The 22,460-nt window shown below is 33.4% G+C and overlaps 1 protein-coding gene across 2 annotated transcripts in view; it reads left to right on the forward strand.

Moving 5' to 3' along the window:
• LOC306855079 (CLIP-associating protein 1-B-like) overlaps window positions 1-22,460 on the forward strand; it is a 68,233-nt gene extending 45,773 nt beyond the window's left edge. For both annotated transcript variants that reach the window (XM_079393519.1, XM_079393518.1), the window contains 17 exons: window positions 543-622; window positions 726-749; window positions 1,872-2,116; window positions 3,569-3,632; window positions 4,781-4,944; window positions 6,745-6,823; window positions 8,123-8,266; window positions 10,016-10,162; window positions 11,050-11,168; window positions 14,485-14,632; window positions 15,736-15,961; window positions 16,043-16,099; window positions 17,172-17,362; window positions 17,474-17,602; window positions 18,926-19,132; window positions 19,567-19,683; window positions 20,268-22,460. In XM_079393519.1, the coding sequence (XP_079249645.1) occupies window positions 543-622; window positions 726-749; window positions 1,872-2,116; window positions 3,569-3,632; window positions 4,781-4,944; window positions 6,745-6,823; window positions 8,123-8,266; window positions 10,016-10,162; window positions 11,050-11,168; window positions 14,485-14,632; window positions 15,736-15,961; window positions 16,043-16,099; window positions 17,172-17,362; window positions 17,474-17,602; window positions 18,926-19,132; window positions 19,567-19,683; window positions 20,268-20,354 (2,228 nt within the window). In that variant the 3' untranslated portion in view covers window positions 20,355-22,460. The remainder of the gene's footprint in view (window positions 1-542; window positions 623-725; window positions 750-1,871; window positions 2,117-3,568; window positions 3,633-4,780; window positions 4,945-6,744; window positions 6,824-8,122; window positions 8,267-10,015; window positions 10,163-11,049; window positions 11,169-14,484; window positions 14,633-15,735; window positions 15,962-16,042; window positions 16,100-17,171; window positions 17,363-17,473; window positions 17,603-18,925; window positions 19,133-19,566; window positions 19,684-20,267) is intronic.

A 22,460-nucleotide genomic window follows, 5' to 3' on the forward strand; every position in this document is an offset into this window, starting at 1 on the left:
GTTAAGCTAATTAAAAATGTGAAATTATTTAGCTAAAATAGGAATAAAAAAATTCTTTATTTTTTATTTCATTTAATTTTTTTAAGTACCATAGTTTTACCATTTTTATTTTTACTTAAATATTGTTATTTAAATATTTTAATATGTATGCATTTGCTCCGTATTAGTTTTATGTATTTATGTAATTCATGCATTCATTCAAAATCCTAAAACTTGGTTTATTTCCAGATTTGAATCATTATTCATTTCAATTCGAATCATACATTTTCAGCATTATTTCAGACTGTTGGGCCCGTTGCATATTTGTGTTTTATTTTGAAAGTTTTACTGTTGTTTTGACTTCAATTTCTTGCATTTTCTGTAATTTCTTGATTAGTTTTTTGTATTGTTGTCTTGCATGTTTTCAGTCAGATCAGTCTGTGTCTGTGCGGTTGTGTGCTGTGATGCTGATGAATGAAAAGCATGCAGCGACTCTGTTTGGTTATTCTGAACATTGATGTCGCGTGTGGTTACTGATCTCTCTCCGTCTCCATCTCTGTCAGATCGGTTCGGTCTCATCCATCAGGCCATGCGGATCTTGAACACAGGCACAGAGGTGGAGGCGGCCGTGGCAGACGCTCTGGTGAGAATCACGTCCTCCATCTCCAGTCTGATTATCATCCGTCATCATATTCCTGATGTCTTTGTCTTTACTTTCCCTCTGCGTTTGTCTGGAAACCCTGCAGCTTTTAGGAGACTCCAGGACTAAGGTAGTTGATTTATGGACACCTGATTGAGTGTTTTCCCTCTCAAAATCTTCACCATCATTTCTTTAATAATACCATCATATTTGTGGCATGTCATACAAACATATAATATAGTATAAAAAGTGAGATGAGAATATTTCAACATGTTTTTAATTGGCAATGTCCTAATGCAAAAAAGTCTTAATTTTCTCTAAAAAACATGTATTACATAAATATATTTTCGCTTGCGATCATAAGTTTGGGGTTGGTAACGTTTGTTTTTATGCTTTTGAATGAAGTCTCTTCTGCTCACCAAATACAGTAAAACTCCACATGATCTTCAGAAATCATTCTAATATACCGATCTGCTGCATATTAAATCAAGAATAATAACTTATTATTATTATTAATGTTGAAAACAGTATTTGTGTGGAAACTGTGATACATTTGATTTTTCAGGATTCACAGATGAATAGAAAGTTCAAAGAACAGCATTTATTGGAAATAGCGATCTTTTGTAACATTATAAACATCTTTACTATCACTATTAATAATAATTTAATAATTAGTAATATTATTTATTAACTTATAAAAAATTATATTTAAACTAACTGATTTCTATTTGAATATATTTTAAAATATAACTGTGATATTTTCAGCATCGTTACTCCAGTCACATGATCCCTCAGAAATTATTGTAATATACTAATTTGCTGCTCAAAAAACATTTAGTATTATTATTATGTTGAAAACAGCTGAGTATAATTTTTTCAGGTTTCTATGATGAATAAAAAGTGAGAAGAACAGCATTTATCTGAAATAGAAATCTTTTGTAACATTATAAATGACTTTATCATCACTTTTGATCAATTTAAAGCATCCTTGCTAAATAAAAGTATTAATTTTCACCCCCCCCCCCCCAAAAAAAAAATACAAAATGCAGGCTTGGTGAGCAGAAGAGAATTCTTTTAAAAAACATTAAAAATCTTACTGTTCAAAAGCTTTTGACAGTGTAATTGTTCGAAAACCTCCATGCATGCCTCTTTTGTGTGTGATCAGTGTTAGTTCCTTTAGGTTTTAGCTGCATGCATCGTGGCGTAATCTGAGTAATATTTGACAGACGTGTGTGTGGTTTATGTGCTGCAGCGGAGGCCGATGCGCCGGCGGTATGAATCTCCCAGCGTGTACTCAGATGACGACGCTAACAGCGACGCGTCCAGCGCCTGCTCCGAGTGCTCCTTCAGCTCGCGTAACGGCGCCGCCCCGCATTACCTGCGTCAGACGGAGGACGTGGCCGAGATCCTGAACCACTGTGCCAGCTCCAACTGGTCCGAGAGGAAAGAGGGGCTGCTGGGACTCCAGAACCTGCTGAAGAGCCAAAGAGTGCTCAGGTACAGACGCCATCAACTACACCGCTTACTAACAGATTTTTTAATAATAATAATAATAATAATACATTTTAGTGCTGTCAAACGATTAATCGCATCCAAAATAAAAGTTTTTGTGTACATAATATATATGAATATGTACTGTGTATATTTATTAATTATATATAAATACACACACATGCATGTGTATATATATGTTATGTTTATATATTATATACAGTATAATATAAATGCATATACATGCATATGCATGTAAATATGTTCAAAATATATACTGTATGTGTGTGTATTTATATGCACATAATAAATAAGCACAGTACACATACATATATGATGTAAACAAAAACTTTTATTTTGGATGCGATTAATCGCGATTAATCGTTTGACAGCACTAATAATTTGATATATTTCGTGTAATATTTCATTAGATTTAATAAAAAAAAAAATTATAATAATTTTAAGAAAATAAATGACTAACATCAGCCAAAATATTTATATCTGTGGACCTTCTTAATTATTTAGTTTGATAATTTACATTTTAGTAATCTGTATTCTTTTAATGTTATTAAACCAAATGTATGAAGAGTCTTCAGGTGCATTCGGCATCTACTACACTCAAATATAAAAATAATAATTATATATATTTTATACTTAATTATAAAAAAATTTAATTACTAATATCAGTCCACATCTCTATATCTGCGCACCTTTTTAATTATTTAGTTTGATTATTGAAATTTTATACAAATATAAATAGTTTTAATTTTACTAATTTTTTTTATTAATAAATAAATTACTAAGAGTCCTCAGGTACAATGCGGCATTAACTACACTGGTTACTAAGAACAGGAAAAAAAACAATATTTTAATTTTAATAAAATTTCTATATCTCTAGTGAAGTGACATTCAGCCAAGTATGGTGACCCATACTCGGAATTTGTGCTCTGCATTTAACCCATCCAACGTGCACACACACAGCAGTGAACACACACACACACAGCAGTGAACACACGCACACGCGCACACGCACACACACGCGCACACGGAGCAGTGGGCAGCATTTATGCTGCAGCGCCCGGGGAGCAGTTGGGGGTTCGGTGTCTTGCTCAAGGGCACCTCAGTCGTGGTATTGAGGGTGGAGAGAGCGCTGGACATTCACTCCCCCCACCTACAATCCCTGCCGGCCGGGGACTCGAACCCGCAACCTTTGGATTACGAGTCCGACTCTCTAACCATTAGGCCACGACTTCCCCTCTACACCTTTTTAATTATTTAGTTTGATAATTTCAATGTATATATAAATTTAGTATCATTTAGTTTGACATTAAATATCACTTTAGAAGTGCTTTTTTTATTTATTTCTGATGATAATCCCATTTGCAGTTTTTCGATTTTGATTTTTTGCTTAGAAAGTGAAGTATGAATCTGGACTGATGTGATGTCTGTGTGTTTCAGTCGTGTGGAGCTGAAGAGACTGTGTGAGATCTTCACCCGGATGTTTGCAGATCCTCACAGCAAGGTGACCTTTCATCATTTTCATTCATTCATTCACCGTTTCATTAAATGATGTTTATGTTTGTTTTGACTTCTAATGATGACTTTTGTTCTGTTTTATGTTCTGGTGTTGCTTTGGGCCGATGCATCAGAGAGTAAGTGTTTCAAACCTGAAAATCTTGGCATATAAATACATTTTAAAAACTTGGGGCCGCTCACACGAGTGTTATTTTAGTACCTTTGAGATACTATTATAGTTTTTTTAAATCTATTTTAATAGGTTTTATTTTTGTATTTTCGGTTTTTAATTTTATTTATTTATTTATTTCTAGTTTTTATTTTGGTTCAAGTTTTAGTAATGTTGCTGTGTTATTGTCATTTTTATTAATTTTTTTAAAACGTTTTATTACATATTTTAATACATCATGTAAAGCTAAATGAAAATATTGCCTTGTTGACTTGCTGAAATAAAATAATGTTATAATAATAAAGTTTATAACGGTTATTATATTATATTATTTGTATATTTTGTTATATTTTTGACTTTCTTAAAAGTTAAAGATGAATTTGAATATAAATTATACTAGCCGTGTATGTGTGTGTACAGTATATATGTATATATATGTGTTTAGATCTCTATAAAATTGAAAATTAGAATGTAATTAAATGTAAAAAAAATCATATTTTTTATTTCATGTTTAATTTTGAATTATTTCAGTACTTATTGTAAATTATTTCTAATTTTAAGGAAAAAGTTTTATGTTTATATATTAAAAATATATACATATAAATTATTGGAATATAAATATATACATGTAAATATATGTAAATATTTTCAAAATACATACTGTATGTACATATATAATATGTATATATAATATTTATATACATAATAAATAAACACAGTACATACATATATTATGTGAACAAAAACTCTTATTTTGGATGCGATTAATCGTTTGACTGCACTAATAAAATACCTGAAATAATTTTTTATTTCAATGAATTAAATATCAATTAATTAATTTTATTCTGGTTCATACAGAATGTGCTGTTGCGTTCGAAAAGATGCAGCGGCCAAAGACTGACATGAACTAACAATTAAAACATTGCGTTCAGATGAAGTTGTGTGTGAGTGTGATACTAAAACACATCTCCCTGTGTGTTTGTCAGGTGTTCAGCATGTTCCTGGAGACGCTGGTGGACTTCATCACGTTGCACCGAGAGGATCTTCAGGACTGGCTCTTCATTCTGCTCACGCAGCTGCTGAAGAAAATGGGGGCCGATCTTCTGGGCTCCGTTCAGGCCAAAGTTCAGCGGGCCCTCGACGTCACCAGGTCTGAAACAGCTCAGCTTGCACTAGGGGTGTGCGATATCAACACAAATAATATCTGGATATTTTCTGTGATTTTATCGATAACCATAATTAGATGCATAATTGGAGAGTACCTAAGAACGCCTTTGACGTAATCAGCGTTGTTTACGTTCAGGGGGAAAGCGTGCACATGCGCTGTGATACTCTCTAAAAAGGTGGACGACGTAACTCGGGGGAGAAGAATGGTTGAGTAAATTGTTATTTTTCTTTTCTTTGGCGCAAAAAAAAAAGTATTCTCGTAGCGTCACAAAACTGAAGTTGAGCCACTGATGTCACATGGACTGTTTTACCAATGTATTTACTACGTTTCTGGACCTGGGAACATTTCAGTTGTGTTGCCATCTATGGAGAGCTCTCCGATTTCATCATAAATATCTTAATTTGTGTTCTGAAGATGAACGAAGGTCTTATGGGTTTGGAACGACATGAGGGTGAGTAATTAATGACAGAATTTTCATTTTGGGGTGAAATATCCCTTTAAGGACTGCCATGGACAGCTGACTCCTAAAGTTTGTGATATTCCTCATATTCTGTGTGGTGGTCACATGCATAGAAATTAATCTTTTCCAATAACTTTAAACCGATTTTTACATTTTATGGGCATTTTTACCTTTATAAAGTCATTTTTTCCAAAAGCGTCCGTTATCTTTTGAGTCAAATTCTTACATTTAATCAGTCAATTAGAATAAGAAGACATTTTGGTTGTTACCAAGCAAATGATATCAATATCAATCAAATGAATCTTTGCAATGCAGAGGAAACACAGAAGCTGCATCTCAAGTGGTGTTTACATGATGAATGCATTTAACCTGCAGTTACAAATGCATAAACAATGTGTTGATATTTTAAACATAAAACATTGAATACTGATATTTGACATTATTGAAATAATAAAAGATTCTTTAAATGTGAAATTAAAACCACCAGTAGGTGGCAGCAAGCCGTTGCGATTGAACTGAATCATTCAGGAACAAAACACCATTATTTTTGTTGTGGAAATAGCGCAAAAACAGGAAATATGTTGTCTAAGTCTCTTAATTAACTACTTCTTAATTGAACTGTTGTAAAAAAAATCTATCACATTTGTAATCCTGGTAATTTTTCGAGAAGAAACTGCACTTTTTGTGTTAAATTGATAAACTATATGAAATTATATAAATATATACATTTTCTGTAATGCATTTTAATAGACAGAATCATGCAGTGAAAGATTCTCTTGTTTTGAATGTTTTAAAAAAAATACTCGATAATGTAAAATCGCACATTGTTAAAACTACACTAAAAATGACCATGAATTTTACAAGTGATTTTACGGTAGTATAACGTTTTTGGAAGTGAAAAAACGTATAATTTACAGTGAATAACCGTAAATTGACATTCCCAGTATTCCCTGCTTTTCTCATCACCACCTGCTATTGGTGGTTATCAGTGTATTACAAAGGTACTTTAATAGGTTGATATATTAACATTACATCAGTTCATGAAATTACGGTATTTAACTGTAGATTTATGTTAAAACCGTAAAACCTAAAACTTTGCTACCGTATTTTTTACTGTAAAATTCTGGCAACCACAGCTGCCGTTTTTTACCGTAAATTTTACGGAATTTATTTTTACAGTGAACAACTACGACATTATCGTAAACGCTATATATCGCACACCCCTAGTTTGCTCTATAAGAGTGTTCAGCAGTGAACTGTATTTCTGTATTTTTGTCCTGTAGTCGATATTTATTTTGTGCTTTCCGTCCTGGTTTTCGCAGGGACTCTTTTCCGTACGATCAGCAGTTCAATATCCTGATGCGGTTTATCGTGGATCAGACTCAGACCCCAAACCTCAAGGTTGGTCCAGACTTTTTCTCATTTCCCAACGTTTTCCTGCTCTGCTTCAATTGAGCTCATAACCAGCGTCCCAAAAAAATAATATTTGAAATAATAATAACAATACAATTTAAAATAAAATAAAATATAAATGCTATGGAAAATAATTGAAATATTATTATTTATAATAAATCAGCTTCCTTGCTGAATGTCTGGTTTATACATTTCGTATGATTGCCATTAAACTTTTAAACACCATTGTTAACACATTAAAGCATTTGCTAATTTTAACTAACAGTGAGCAATTTATTTGTTACAGTATCTATTAATGCTTATTATTGTTAAATAAAAAAAAAATGTTCATTATTAGTTCATGTTGCTCAGACCCAATAAATATTAACAAATACTTTTAACTGTAATAATGTATTAGATGTTGAAATTATTATTAACTAAGAATAATAAGTGGTTAGAAATCAACTTTATTGTAAACGGTGTTATATGGCATCACTGAAGTACTATTATAGTTTTTATTAATATTTTGTTTCTATTAATGTTTTTAATCAATATTTAAATATTTTTTACATTTATATTTTCTGTGTTCATTGTAATTTTAGTTAATGTTTTAGTAATTATGTTTTTGTATTTTTTCTGTATAGTTTTTTATTAATTTTTATTTGAGTTTTAGTTTTTAGTACGTCATGTTAAACTAAATATAAAGAGAATAATGAGAAATGTTGCCTTGGAAACGAACTGAAATATAATACATTTTTATATTTTATTTCATGTACCGTTTATTTTCAAATGTTTTATTCCTAGTTAACTATAATAACCCTGATTGTAGTTTTATCAAACCATTTGAATGTCTTTGAATCATTTCTGTTGATTATGAAGACATTTCCTAAGTCCTCATAATTAAAATAGCTTTAAGAAAATACTAAACAGTGTTTTATTAAAAATGTAAAAATGGCTGTAGTTTAGTGTGAGGGGCAGGTTTAGGTGTAGGGTTAGGGTATGGGGATAGAAAATACAGTTTGTACAGTAGAAAAAACATTACGCCTGTGGAATGATCCCATAAAACATAAAAACCAACGTGTGTGTGTGAATGTGTGTGTGTGTGTGTGTGTTTCTGTGTGTGTGTGTGTGTGTGTGTGTGTGTGTTTCTGTGTGTGTGTGTGTGTGTGTGTTTCTGTGTGTGTGTGTGTGTGTGTGTGTTTCTGTGTGTGTGTGTGTGTGTGTTTCTGTGTGTGTGTGTGTGTTTCTGTGTCTGTGTGTGTGTGTGTGTGTGTGCGTGCCTGTGTGTGTGTGTGTGTGTGTGAGCAGGTGAAGGTGGCCATCCTGAAGTACATCGAGTCTTTGGCTAGACAGATGGATCCGTCAGACTTCGTGAACTCCAGCGAGACGCGGTTAGCCGTCTCTCGAATCATCACGTGGACCACAGAGCCGAAGAGCTCAGACGTCAGGAAGGTCAGTGTGTTTTTCCTCTTCTGTTCGCTGAGGCTCCGGCTGAAGTCAGGTTTGTCAAAGTGAGCTGTGGTGTGTCTCAGACGCTTCATATCTGGCTGAACGAGGAGGCGTCGGGCAGGAGCTCCACTGTGGCCTCCCTGCCGGGGGAGAGTAACCTGGAGGAGAGATGTAAGCAGGTAGTGACCCTTGACCTTTGACCTCCTGACTGCCTGTGGAGGTCACGCTGGGCTTGTCTAACACTGCTGATGTCTGGAGGGGTTTGATCTGATGTGTGATGATGTTTCAGCATGGCAGCTGATGACCGTCTTTCCTCATTTCTGAGCCACTAACACCTTTATCTGAAGCTCTTGAATGACCTTTGACCTTCGGCAGTGCAGATGATGTATTTATTTTGGCATGAATTAAAAAAAAAAAAACAGGGATGTGAGGGACAGATGTTTAGTCCATTCACAAATAAAAACCTAAATAGTGTTACTTAAAAAAAAATGGACATAAAATTGCTAAGCTGGAAAAATATATATATATATATATCATAAATGTATTACTTAAAAAAAACAAAAATGACTTAACAAAATTGCTAAAATTTAACTGGAGATAAATAAAAATAAATTAAATCTAAATAGTATTATTTTAAAACACAAAAACTAATAACAAAAAAAAAGACATAACAAAATTACTAATCTTTTAACTGGAAATGAATAAAAACAAATTAAACATAAATTATATTACTGAAAAAAAACTAACTAAAATTACATGAATTACTCAGATTTAACTGAAAAAAATAGTATTATTTAAAAACAAAAACTATTAAATATTACAAACAGAATTATTAAAAATTACACTGAAAATAAACATAAAACCTTTATAATGCTATTTAAAAAAACGAATAAATTACATAATCTTTTACATAATTACTAAAAATTTAATTAAATATAAATACAAATAAATTAATCTCAAATATTATTATTTAAAAAGCAATTACTAATCAAAATTACATGACATAAAATTTGTACAATTTTAACTGCAAATAAATAAAATAAATTAAACCCAAATAGTATTATTTCAAAAACACAAACTGATAAGAAATAGCATAACAAAATGACTCAAATGTAAACTAATAAAATTGAAAAAAGTATTATTTAAAAAACATTACATAACATTACTAAACATAAAACTGATGATATAAAATAAAATCTAATTTAAAATGTTAATAAAATTATAACAGAAGAGTTTATTTGCAAAAACATAACACTTTTTTAAATCATGTTTTTTATTATGTTATCATGTTTTTATTGGGTTTTATTGTGTTAGTTAATTGTATTTTTTTATTATTTTTACTTAATCAAAATAACCCAACTACAGTTTGATTGAGATTAATTGAAATGCACAATGAAAAAAAAATGGAGTCATCGGTTTTTGCAAATGTTCATATAAATAATACTAAAAATAACACCGGTTTAAATATTTCCAGCGGACAAAAAATGTGGAAAAAATAAATGAGATGTGACCTATGACCTTACAATCTAAATATCTGTCCCTCACAGTCTTTATGCATTCACTTCAGATTCAACAGGACGTCTACTCTGCACTAAGGTCCATTGGGATGTGTATCAAAGACTCTTTTATTTGCACCCTAATCAGGGACAGTGTGAGACATCATTTTCTCTTCCTGTTGTGAAGTGACAAAGTCTCATACTGCCAGTTAAAGGCGTCTCATTAGTGTTTTTTGTGCTGGTTGTGTGTTTCCAGGCTGCTCAGATGGTTCTGATCGCCCTGTTTGAGCTGAACACCCCAGAGTTCACCATGCTGTTAGGCGCTCTGCCCAAAACCTTCCAGGACGGAGCCACTAAACTCCTGCACAACCATCTGAAGAACAGCAGCAACGCGTCTGCAGTGGTACACACGCTGATCTCGCTATGCTTAGGCACCACGCAAACCATGCAATTTCTAGTTTCTTTCTAATTTCTAATTAGCCATTTAACCTCCGATGGGTGTCTGCATGTACAATTCAATTTAGATGGTTTGTGTTGATTGTTCGGTGTCCGTGGTGTGAAAATGAGAGAGAGAGTTGAGAGAGAGTTGTGAATGAAGGCATGGCCTCCGTGTTGCCAGATCCAGTTATTATAAGCGTCTGTAGACTTGTTTTTTCCCCAAATAATTATACTTTTTAAGAAGTTAATAAAGTTGCAGTTTAGGGTTAGCGATATCTTTATATAAATGATTAGAACTTATTTCAGTTTATTTTATTTTTGGGGGCTTTTGTTTGTTACCACAGCAATACCTGGCAACACTGCATCGCCGGCATTAAAAACTGACAGTAATAACTGTTTTTAAAAAAGCTTAGAAAGCACAGGAAAAGGATACCACATTCGGTAAGACAAACGCAATGATCATCATGATATTATCTGTAAGAAATGGTAAAACAGTAGCATCATAACTAGTACAGAGATCTGCAGAACAAGTACGTTGCCAAATATGCAGACACTGTCCATAAAGAATTTGCTATTTCATTCACTTTTAGTAGTTAACCTTTCACAAAGTCATGCTAAAACATTCATAAGAGCACTAGGCAAAGTCTCTCTTTTAAAGTTTGTATGTATATAATGGGTTGTATTTGCAGGTGTTATTATAGCACAATTCCCAGACCTGGTCAAAACTTGGTTACGGCCATGCCCTGGAACGTGATTTCTACCAGGGGGGCCCCCAAAACGCTAAACATGCTCCTGTCTGTCACTGAATGTTACGGTGTGCTGCTCGCTCACACGTCTGTGTCGTTTGTTCAGTCTCAGGCGTCTCCCAGCGGCAGCAGCAGTGTGGGACGCATCCCTCCACGACCCCCGGTGACCCGCAGCAGCCCGCTGACCTCACCCACCAACGGCTCTCACGGGGGACTGTCACCCAGGTACATCCCCTCAAAACAACATCTGTGCAGCTGTGGGACATGAGCAGGACTAGATGGAATCTGAGAAAACGCTGTAGAATTATCCACTCATCACCAAGAATATTTATTTAAATAAATTAAAAAATATTAAATATTTTAGTTTATTTATTTAAAAAATAAAATAATAATAATGTATTATTATGAATATTATTGTTATTATGTAATAAAAATAATGATTATATTATAATTATATTAAGAATATAATATTCTCAGCTACTTTTCAGTGTTATTTTTTAATTAATATTTTTATGTGTATTGTTTTAATTTTAATTTTAGTTAAAGTTAATTTGGCTGTTTTTTTTTAATGTCTATATAGTATTTATTAGTTTTTGTTTATTTAATTTCAGATATTATATAAACTAAATTTAAAGTGTAAAGTAAAAGAGAATGAAATAAAATAAGTTTTTTATTATTTTTATTATTATTATTATTTCAGGGTTATTTTAACAGTAATAACCCTGCTACACATCACCTAAAATATGTCTTAAATATTTTTACAAATATTTTAATTAAATAATTTAAACATTGATTATAGATTTTTAAACAATATTATTTTATATTAAGAATATCATATTCTCGGCTAAATTTAACACATTCAATCATGTTTAATTTAATCTAATTACAATATTCATGTAAATACAACACAAACTGACAGCAAAAATGCAGATTTGATCTGGTCCTGGTCATAACTCGAGTCATAGGCTTTCTAATGGTCTTTTGCTCCAAAAGACAAACATTTGCTCTAGTGATTCTGTCCTCATCAGTAACCCATCCTTGAACGCTGTTTTACACGCTTTAGTTTAATAACCAAAATGATTGAACAGTCGTGTTTCACTCATTTTCAAACTCTCTGAAGGCAAATAGATGTTGATGCTATTTAGATTTGTTTTTTAGGATGTTTTTCGTTTCTGCATGAACTAACAAAAAGCTTCTACACTAAATGCACATCATGAAATAACATTAAATATTGGCATTTCAAAGGGTGTTGCATCTTATGTTGCAGATTGTAAATGTAAAATTTGTCAGTCGTTTTTCCACTTTTTTGTTATTGAAAGGAAAATGTAATTTAACAGTTGTTCCTAATACAGTAAATCTTGTTAAATAATAACATTTTGTGCTTTTTTGGCTGAAATGAGCAACAACAGTGACTGTAATTTCTTCAAAAACTCATTTGTTATTTCATTTAATAATTATTTTTAGGAATTATTCTTTAACTTTATCTGTTTATATGCTTCAAAATGCTGCCTGAAGTGACACAATCTCAACCATTCAGAATCAGTGTTATTTTAGTATCACTGATATACCGTACTGTTGTAGGTTTTTTTTTTATATTTTGAATTAAATTTTATTTTTATGTATTTTTTTTTTTTATATTTTGAATTAAATTTTATTTTTAGATTATCTGTTTCATTTTTACTTTGTGAAGTTTTAGTGATTTTGTTGTGGTTTTTTTGTAATTTTTATTATTTTTTTAATATGTCTGTATAGTTTTTATTAAGTTTTTAGTTCTTAAACTAAATGAAAATTAGAAATATTGGCGTGGCAGTTAGCTGAAATATTTTATTTTATGCTTATTTTATTTTTATTTAGCGATAATAACATATACCGTTTAATATACAGACTTGTGGACCAATCAGGTTTCATTGTGGGCGGAGTTTCCCAGCACTATGCATAAAAACAGAATCTAGGCCTATTTGTGCTCACAGCTGTTTTGGACCGAAACTCACTTAAACTTGCAAGACGTGAGATATTTGTTTGATGACGTCGTGTTTGGTCAGGATACGGTAGTTAGAGAACTAGCATCTTTCACTGTTTCCTCTTTTCTTCCTCTCTTCCTCTCCTTTGTTTCTACACCTCCTTGCTCTCTCTTCATCCTCCTCTTCCTCTCGGCTCAGTCGTTTGTGGGGCCGGAGCTCAAAGTCTTCCTCTAACCTCCCTCCTCCCCACCCCGGCCCTGCCACCCCCTCTCTCCGGGCCTATCGGAGGGCGTATTCGCCCAGGTAACACACCTCGGCCCAGGTGTCAGGATGCTAACACATAAGAGCAGGAAGCTTCTGCACAATTATTGTTTTTTCATTGGTAGTCTAATCAATCAACGTCTATACATGACATTTAAAGGAATGTTTTGGGTTTAAATGGACCCGGAATATTCCTTTTAAGGCAAAACACTACAGGCAAACCCAGTGATTCCAGGCTATTTTGCTTCCATAACATGTCTTATTTCAGACTAGAGAAAAGAAAACATCCAAAATGCACATTCAAAGGGTTAGTTCACCCAAAAATGAAAATTCTGTCATTAATTACTCACCCTCATGTCTTTCCAAACTCGTAAGACCTTCGTTCATCTTCAGAACACAAATTAAGATATTTTTGATGAAATCTGAGAGATCTCTGAGCCTGCATAGACAGCAACACAACTGAAATGTTCCCAGGTCCAGAAACGTAGCACTAATGAACTAATTGAAGTTCATTAGTGAACTAATTCTTTAAGTTTTTATTGTATTAAACTAGTATTTGCGTCTATAGATTTCAGTTATAATACATATCTTTAAAAGTTTTCTCCATCACTTCAGCTGCACTTACACCAAATCTTTATTCCTGTCTATATTCTGAAGGTTTTTACTGAGGGGTTTGTTCATATGTCATTCACCTGGTTTTTGAACATTTTTCATAAAAAGTGGTGTTTTTTATTTCTGTTTGTTGACAGTATTTTCTGTTTTATGGAGTGATAAAAAGAGAAATCCAAAATCTTTTATATGTCAACAAAATCAAAACCAATTTTGAATCTGTCTTTACCAAAGTTCAGATTAATGTTCTGGAAATGTATGCAAATTAGTACAGATTTAATTAGATTTCTGCAAACACAACAACTGTCTTAATGTGCTGTGAATAATCATCTGGGAAAAGTATAATTTTTCACTGTTAACCTGTAGTGTCTTGCCTTGAAGGTGTTTTAACAATCTTACAAATTTTAGCAAATGTGCAAACCTTATATTTTGATCAAACTTCAATCTCATATTTGTTCCAGCGTGAGAGTCTGTGTCCCACATTTCTGTCACTTTTGTGACGTCTTTCTGTCTCTCATCCATCTGATTTTTTTTGTGTCACTTTGACTTTGCAGCTGAGCAGTTGATGCATTCATCACATCTGTGTGTCTGTCTGCCTTGTGTTGTATATTAAAGTCAATGCATATGGAGTCACGCCTCACTCTGTGTGTGTGTGTGTGTGCGTGTGTGTGTGTGTGTGTGTGTGCGTGTGTGTGTGTGTGTGTGTGCAGTATGCTGGAGTGCGACACCGAGAACATGAACTCAGAGGAGATCTTCAGCTCGTTGAGAGGTGTAACCGAAGCCATCCAGAGCTTCAGTTTCCGCAGTCAGGAAGACATACTCGAGCCCATCAAACGTGACGGCAAGAGGGAAGATACGGTGAGTACCGCCACCTTCAAGACTGTCTTCAAGATGCTGCTTCAGGGTGGTTGATCAGTGCTAATCAAACAAGGTCTGCATGAATTTTTTAAGCTGCAAAGCTTTTCATATTTTCACTTGAAATAGAAGATTGAGGCCTCAAAATGCTAAATATTTAGCAACTTGTAGCCTGTGATCAACAATAATCCCAGCAACTTTCAAAATGTAAACAACCTGACCATATGAAAATAGCACATTTAATATAATTGCTTTTTTCAAATGGTCAGATTGTTTGCATTTTAATAGATATCAGATTAATATTCTGAAAGTTTTTTTATTTTTATTAATACTTTTATTCAGCAAGGATGCATTAAATTGATCAAAAGTGACAGTAAAGACATTGACAATGTTAGGAAAGTTTTCCATTTAAAATAAATGCAGTTCTTTATAAATTTCTATTTATCAAAGAATCCTGAAAAATAAAATGTATCACAGTTTCCACAAAAATTTTGGGCAGCTCAAGTGTTTTCAACATTGATAATAATCAGAAATGTTTGTTGAGCAGTAAATCAGTATATTATTATGATTTCTGAAGATCATGTGACACTGAAGACTGGAGAAATGATGCTGAAAATTCAGCGCTACATCACAGAAATAAATTACACTTTAACAGATATTCACATAAAAAACAGTTATTTTAAATTGAAATAATTTCTGATTAAATAAATGCTGCCTTCCTGACTTCTTTCTGCCCTCAAACTGATTATATATATGTATATATACACACAGTATAATAATAATAATGACCTTTATTTTCTATAGCGCCTTTAAGTGTTACTTCTCAAAGTGCTTCATTAAACAAATAAAATACACCATATACAAATTATAAAATAAGAAAACATGCATTCAAAACACTTAAAAATATAAAAATATAAAATTAATATAAAAATTCAAGTAAAAGCTACCCTAAAGAAATGAGTTTTAAGGCGTTTTGGAGCTAGAGAAGAAATCTTAAATCGATGTATATAACCAGGATGGATATAAATGATGTTTTAATTTTTCTGATTAATAGATGTTATAGTCAGTCACAAGGTTGAAGCTAAACAAGCAGGTTTCTCTTTCAGACCGGTCTGGCGTCGTCCGGTGTGGATCCTCGTCTGACCGCTGGTGTGATGGAAGGAGGCCGGACAGCGCTGGACAACAAGACGTCATTATTAAACACACCGTCCCCTCGATCGTTCAGCGGCCCGTGGGCTCGCGACTACAACCCTTACAACTACAGCGACTCCATCAGCACCGACGAAAAAGGAGCGCTCGCTGTGTTTGACGACGTGGAGCACATCCGAGAAGGTACATCAACAAACACATCAACAGAATAATCACTTCCTGATATTCACAGAAACAGGCCAACGTCTTGGGTTTCTCTTACAGGTCGTCCACAGGACTGCGGAGAAAACAAAATCCTGCATCCGAAAGGTTTTTCTGCAGGTACGAGGAGGTTTGGAAAGAGCAAAAGTCAGCTTCTATAAATAAACATCTCCATAGATAAGTCTTATTTTAGCATCACTGGTATACTATTATCGAGTTTGTTAATATTTTGAATTAGATTTTCTTTTTAAATTTTCAGTTTTCATTTTAATTTTAGATAAAGATAGAGTTTTCAGTGTTACTCATATTCGATATTACTATTTAGGTTTTTATTTATTTTGTTTGCATTTTAAATTTAGTTTAATATTTCTATTAATTTTGTTGTGCTGTTTTTATGATTTTTTTTTTGTTTTGTTTTAAATATTACTATTTAGGTTTATTTATTTATTTAATTTATTTATTATTTTCTGTTTTCATTTTAGTTAAATTCTTTGTCATTTTGTTGTGTTTTTGTTATTTTTTAATTTTTTAACGCCTATATAGTATTTATTTATTATTTGTTTAGTTTCAGTTATTTTAGTACTGCAAGTTAAACTAAACAAAAATGAGATGTTGAAAGTTGAAATAAAATAAGTTTACTAAAACATTTTTTTTATTTTTTTTTGTAAACTAATTTTTAACAGTTTTAGTTTAGTGTTAAGGTCCTTGCATACTGACTCCGAAATTTTCGTATGTTTTTTTGTTTGTTTTTTTCGTATTCGTCATCCTCTCCTAGCAAAAATGCTTGCAACGGATGCGAAAACACAGAAAATCGAACCTGATCTGAATTTTTTATGACGGTCAAAAGTTTCGGAGGCAGTGTGTAAACATGATTGACACAACGTGAGGTCGTATTTATTTTTTAATGTGCGAAAAAAAGAGAAAAAAACCCTGCCATCGATAATGTATGAACATTTCAAAACAGTTCAGGTTTAGTTCAGGCTTTAAAAAGTATTATTAAAGGTTTTCTATAAATACTTTTTAAGGACAGGTTAAAATATAAGGCTGCTGAAAAGTTAATGGTCACTGAATATTAAAAGCCTTTTCTGAGTTCTGAGTATGATTCCATTATGCTTTAGTGATTCATACAGATGTGATTGGGTGCATAAATGTTCAGACTGTGTGTTTAATGTTGCTGACTGTGATTGGTCAGGACCTGGGCAGCACCTGGAGATGGTTGGTGATCTGCTGAAGGAGCTGTCCAATCACAGCGAGCGCGTGGAGGAGAGGCGGGCCGCTCTGCTGGAGCTGTTAAAGGTCACGCGTGACGACAGTCTGGCCGTGTGGGAAGAGCATTTCAAAACCATGCTGCTGCTGCTGCTGGAGACGCTGGGAGACAAAGACGTGAGAGACACACTCATAAACTGTACTTGATAATCAAAAATCTGACTGCACATGGTCCAACAATTAAAAACAGCACAGATGCAGCTAAAGAACGGTTGTGTCTGTCCGCAGCACACCATCAGAGCGCTGGCTCTGCGCGTCCTGAAGGAGATCATGCGCAGTCAACCGGCACGCTTCAAGAACTACGCAGAACTCACCATCATGAAAACCCTGGAGGCCCATAAAGACTGTCACAAAGAGGTGTGCCACACCGCCCCTAAAACAGCACTTCTCCACCAGGGCTTCAAGATGAGACAAAACAAGCACTAAAACAAGCTGCAACTACTAAACGTCAAGATATTTCTGGTTTTTATTCTCCCTTCAGTGTCTGTTTTTGTCTCTAAAGAACCAGGATTCCCATAGATGAAATATGAGGAAGCCTATTATAGTATTATAGTATTACAAACTAAACAGAAATAAAATTTGAAAATATACATTTTATTTCAGTTAGTTGCAAGTCATTATTTCTTATTTTTGGTTAGTGTAACGTAACATACCTAATAAACTGAAACTAAAAATACATAAAAAAAAAAAAAAAAAAAAAAAAAAAAAATATATATATATATATATATATATATATATATATAAATAAATAAAAAAAAATATATATATATATATATATATATATATATATATATATATATATATATATATATATATATTATTATATTTTAATTAAAATATATATATATGTGTATATATATATATCATAACCAGGTTTCATATTTACGATGTATGAGGAAGCTTCATTCAGGATTATTATCATGAACTAAAAGAAAACACTTAAACTTATTTTATTTCAATTAACTGGCAAGGCATTTCTCTTTTTTATTTAGTTCAAGTTGAAATACTAAAATTACTAAAACTAAAATAAATAAATAAAACTTTATTAAAACGAATAAAATGCTAAAACTAAAACTTTAACTAAAATTAAATTAAATTAAATTCAAAATCAAAATATTCACAAAAACTGTTATAGTACCTGAAGAACATTCAGCTCTTAAAACTTCTGACATCCTGAAATTAAATTGTTTTTATTTTAATTTTTATTTTAGTATCATTGACTAGTTTTGAATACCATTTTTTAAGGTTTTAGTTTTTTTCATATGACTATGTAACTTTTATTCATTTGTATTTCAGTTTTAGTTTCTGATATTTTAGTATATAAATTTAAACTTAATCAAAATGAGAAATGTTGACTTGGCATTGCTGAAATAAAATAATTACTATATTTTATTATATTATATTAAACGTTTTGCTTTTTTTATGATTTTAGTTTTTGCTAACTGTAATAACCCTGAAATATGTTTTATATAAATGAAAAACTTTGAAAACAATAATTAGTATTTACAGAAATGTATTAGTCTACATGGTGGCCTTGAAATATTGCTGTGGACGATGTAGGGCCTTCGAGTCAAAAAAGTTGAGAAGCATTGCTCTAAAATCAATCATTTCCTCTTTAACGTCAGTGGAGGAAGCAGGTGTTTCTTCTGTGCTGTTTGTCTGACGGTCGTGTCTCCACAGGTGGTGCGGGCGGCAGAAGAAACGGCGTCCACGCTGGCCGGATCCATCCACTCAGAGCAGTGCATCAAAGTCCTGTGTCCCATCATCCAGACGGCCGACTATCCCATCAACCTCGCCGCCATTAAAATGCAGACCAAAGTAATCGAGCGCATTCCCCAGGATTCCCTGATTCCACTCCTGCCCGACATCATCCCGGGACTCTTACAGGTACACACACACACACACACACACGTTTGTTTTTGTGAATTGTGGGTTCATCCCATAGGCGTAATGGTTTTTATACTGTACAAACCCTATTTGCTATCGTCCTACACCAACCCTACACCTAAACCTACCCCTCACAGGAAACTACAGGCATTTTTACTTTCTCAAAAATCTCATTCTGTATGATTTATAAGCCTTTTGGGATATGGGGAAATGTCCTCATAAATCACCTTCTCTTTGTAATACCTGTCATATCCATGTCATTATACAAATTTGTGTCCTCATATGTCACAAAAACACACACACTCACACACACACACTCGCTCGCATACACACACACTCACGCGCACACACACTCACGTGCACACACACCTGTGTACTCTCACACCGATGATAACAGTGAGATGAACGTGTGTGTGTGTGTGTGTGTGTTTCAGGGTTATGATAACACAGAGAGCAGTGTACGCAAGGCCAGTGTGTTTTGTTTGGTGGCCATTTATTCTGTCATCGGTGAAGATCTGAAGCCTCATCTACAGCAGCTGACCGGCAGCAAGGTCAGATATTATTTCTATGGTAGCTTGTTGCAGTGCATTCTGGGATTCCATTTACTTCCCTTCAATAATTCCACTAGTGGTAAAAAGTGTGGAATATGATTTTTTAACCTCAAACTTTTAAATGGTAATGTATATGTCATGTATGTTTTTTATTTTATTTTGCCTTAGAAAGCAGCATAATGTTCCAGTGTTATTTTAGCATTACTGTTATACTGTAATGGCTTTAATTTTTGTTTTTATTTTAATTTCACTTTTTACAGTTTTAGTAATTTTGTTGTCCTTTTTAGTTTGAGTTTTTTAAATATGTCTAAAGTTTTCATGTTATTTTATTTAGTTTTAGTTATTTTAGCACTTTTAAAAAAAATTAGATGTTGCCTTGGCAACTAGCTGAATAAATGAATTGTTTTTATTTCTTGTAATGTTATTTCAAGTATAGAAAATGATGTTACGGTTTTAGTTTTAGTTAACTATATATTAACCCTGTAATGTTCCTTTGTTTTTATTTTGAGAGTTTTCAGCAGTGCACCTGTGATCCCGTATAATACTGTCTATTTAGGCAGCTTTGTCTGATTTTCTCTCTACAGATGAAGCTGCTGAATCTGTACATCAAGCGAGCTCAAACCACCACCAGCAACAGCAGCAGTTCTTCAGACGTCTCGTCTCACAGCTGAAGCACTCCTCCATGCCTCCTCAAGCGCTCTCCCATGATTTTGCACATTAGCGAGTAGATCTCTAGCTGCACATGCGCATTCGCTTCGTTAAAGGGCACGTGATTCACTGAACAGATGCAAACACTTACACCATTCAACCAGAGCCCGCTGAGGTTTGTGATCGTCTGTGTTTGTCCAACATACTGTGTGTGTGTGTGTGTGTGTGCGCAGCAGTCGTGCCTCTGTGTGTAAGAGAAACTGTTTTTATTGCTCTTTTACCGTTGCTGTGGCATTTATCGTCCTCATATTCAAAGCACATGTAATGTTCTGTCCAATCAGCCAATCAGGAGTGGTCTTACCTCGCTTTAGTGAATGTAACACCCTTTTTACATCTTTATCGCTGCTGCCTCAAGTTCTCTAGGATGCTCTTGTAGTGACGAGATTCATTTTTGGGCATTTAAGGATATGCAAGAACCGAGATTGTATTTGTACAGCATTTGTTTTATTTCCGGCCAACAGGCGAAGAGCTTTTGACTGTAAGAACGATGAATATTAGCGCAAATTTAGTTCAGAATCTCACATTCCAGCACCACTAAGAAGAATCATGATTATTTTAACACTAACATGGAGATTTATGATAAATGTGTCTCTTTTTGTGATTTAAGGACCACATTGATCGTTTTTTTGTGTACAAAATATACAAATTGATAATTTGCGATTCAGTGAGAAAGTATTAAAATCATCCTCAGAAATGATCTAAAACAAAACTGAATCATTACATTAAAGATTCACTTACACACACTAAATTTATGATATAAATTAAGGTAAAAGCGGAATTCTAAACTTTTTAGAGCGATAATTGTAACTAAAAAGAATCCAAATTGGATGTTTACTAGTTAAATTGCTGTTTTAACCCAGTTGTTGTGGTTTAGGAAGATTTGCGCCTGTTTGTGCCGTTTAAAGTGCTCTGTTAGTCTTTGTACCTGGTTTTAAATCTTGGTGCTTAAATGAATCACTCTGTGCTTTTGCTGGACGCTTAACTTCAGATTTCAGTTGTTTTTCCTTTCTCCGCTTTGATTTTAAAGGCGGTTTATGAAAAGAAAGTCACGTTATTCAGTCTTGTTAGAAATCCCAAAGAACATTCCACACAAGAAAGGTGTTTTTGTGGAGTGAATCATCTACAATCCTTCTAGTGATGATTCATTTAGATTAAAAAAGATCATATGTTTGAAAGGTTTCTGGACTCTGCATGCAGGCAATCGATTCACACCGAGCTGAAGAACTGATTCAGTCTTTCACTACACAGACACCACTACTGTTCACTTCATTAAATGTGAAGCTAAGAGAATCAATATGATATTTGTAATACTTTCTAGGGCACTACATACAGACCTGCTTGAATCTTTAATTCAGTTTGACAAGAGCAACTGGGATCATTGATTAAACCCCTAGTTAACTGGATGAAGTTGGTTAACTGAAGTTTTGCATTAACGCTTTGCTAATGGCGGTAGATTGAGACGTAGAGCTTCACATGCTGCGCATGCTTATGTTTAATATCTATATTTATTTGACACTGCGGCTGTATATATGACCTGGTTTTGTTCACGCTCACCTGTGTTGAATTTGCTCTAGATAAACCAAACCTGAGTTTTCCACTTCTGTGTCTGCGTGAGTTTTATTTTGTGTCATTCATTATTGCACTGGATATGATATGAATGATTTCTGATTATGCAGCGGCTTGTCATCTGTTCTTTAAAGATTCATCCAGGTGTTGATGTTGAGGTTATTGATGGTGATTCACTGCTGGTTTAATGCTGACGTCTCTGCGTTTCCTTGTTCGGATCTGTCGACGTTCTCTGTGAGTTTTTAATCAGTTCAGTCAGGGATTGTGATGAAGAGACATGCAATGTTTTTAATTGCAGCTTGTTTCGTCAGAGCAGCAAACTATAACTAAGTTGAATAATATAATTCATTAATGGCTAAATTATTTACTTTTTATATATGGATAATAAAAATAATACAAAACAATAGAAATAGAATAATGTCTTTTTTTCAGTCTGATGTTTTAACATTAATCTGTTTTCATTTCAAAAGCTGAATTTTAAGAGCAGGCCCAAATCATATTTT

The sequence above is a fragment of the Barbus barbus genome (genome assembly GCF_936440315.1).
Source record: "Barbus barbus genome assembly, chromosome: 35".
Classification (NCBI taxonomy): Eukaryota; Metazoa; Chordata; class Actinopteri; order Cypriniformes; family Cyprinidae; genus Barbus; species Barbus barbus.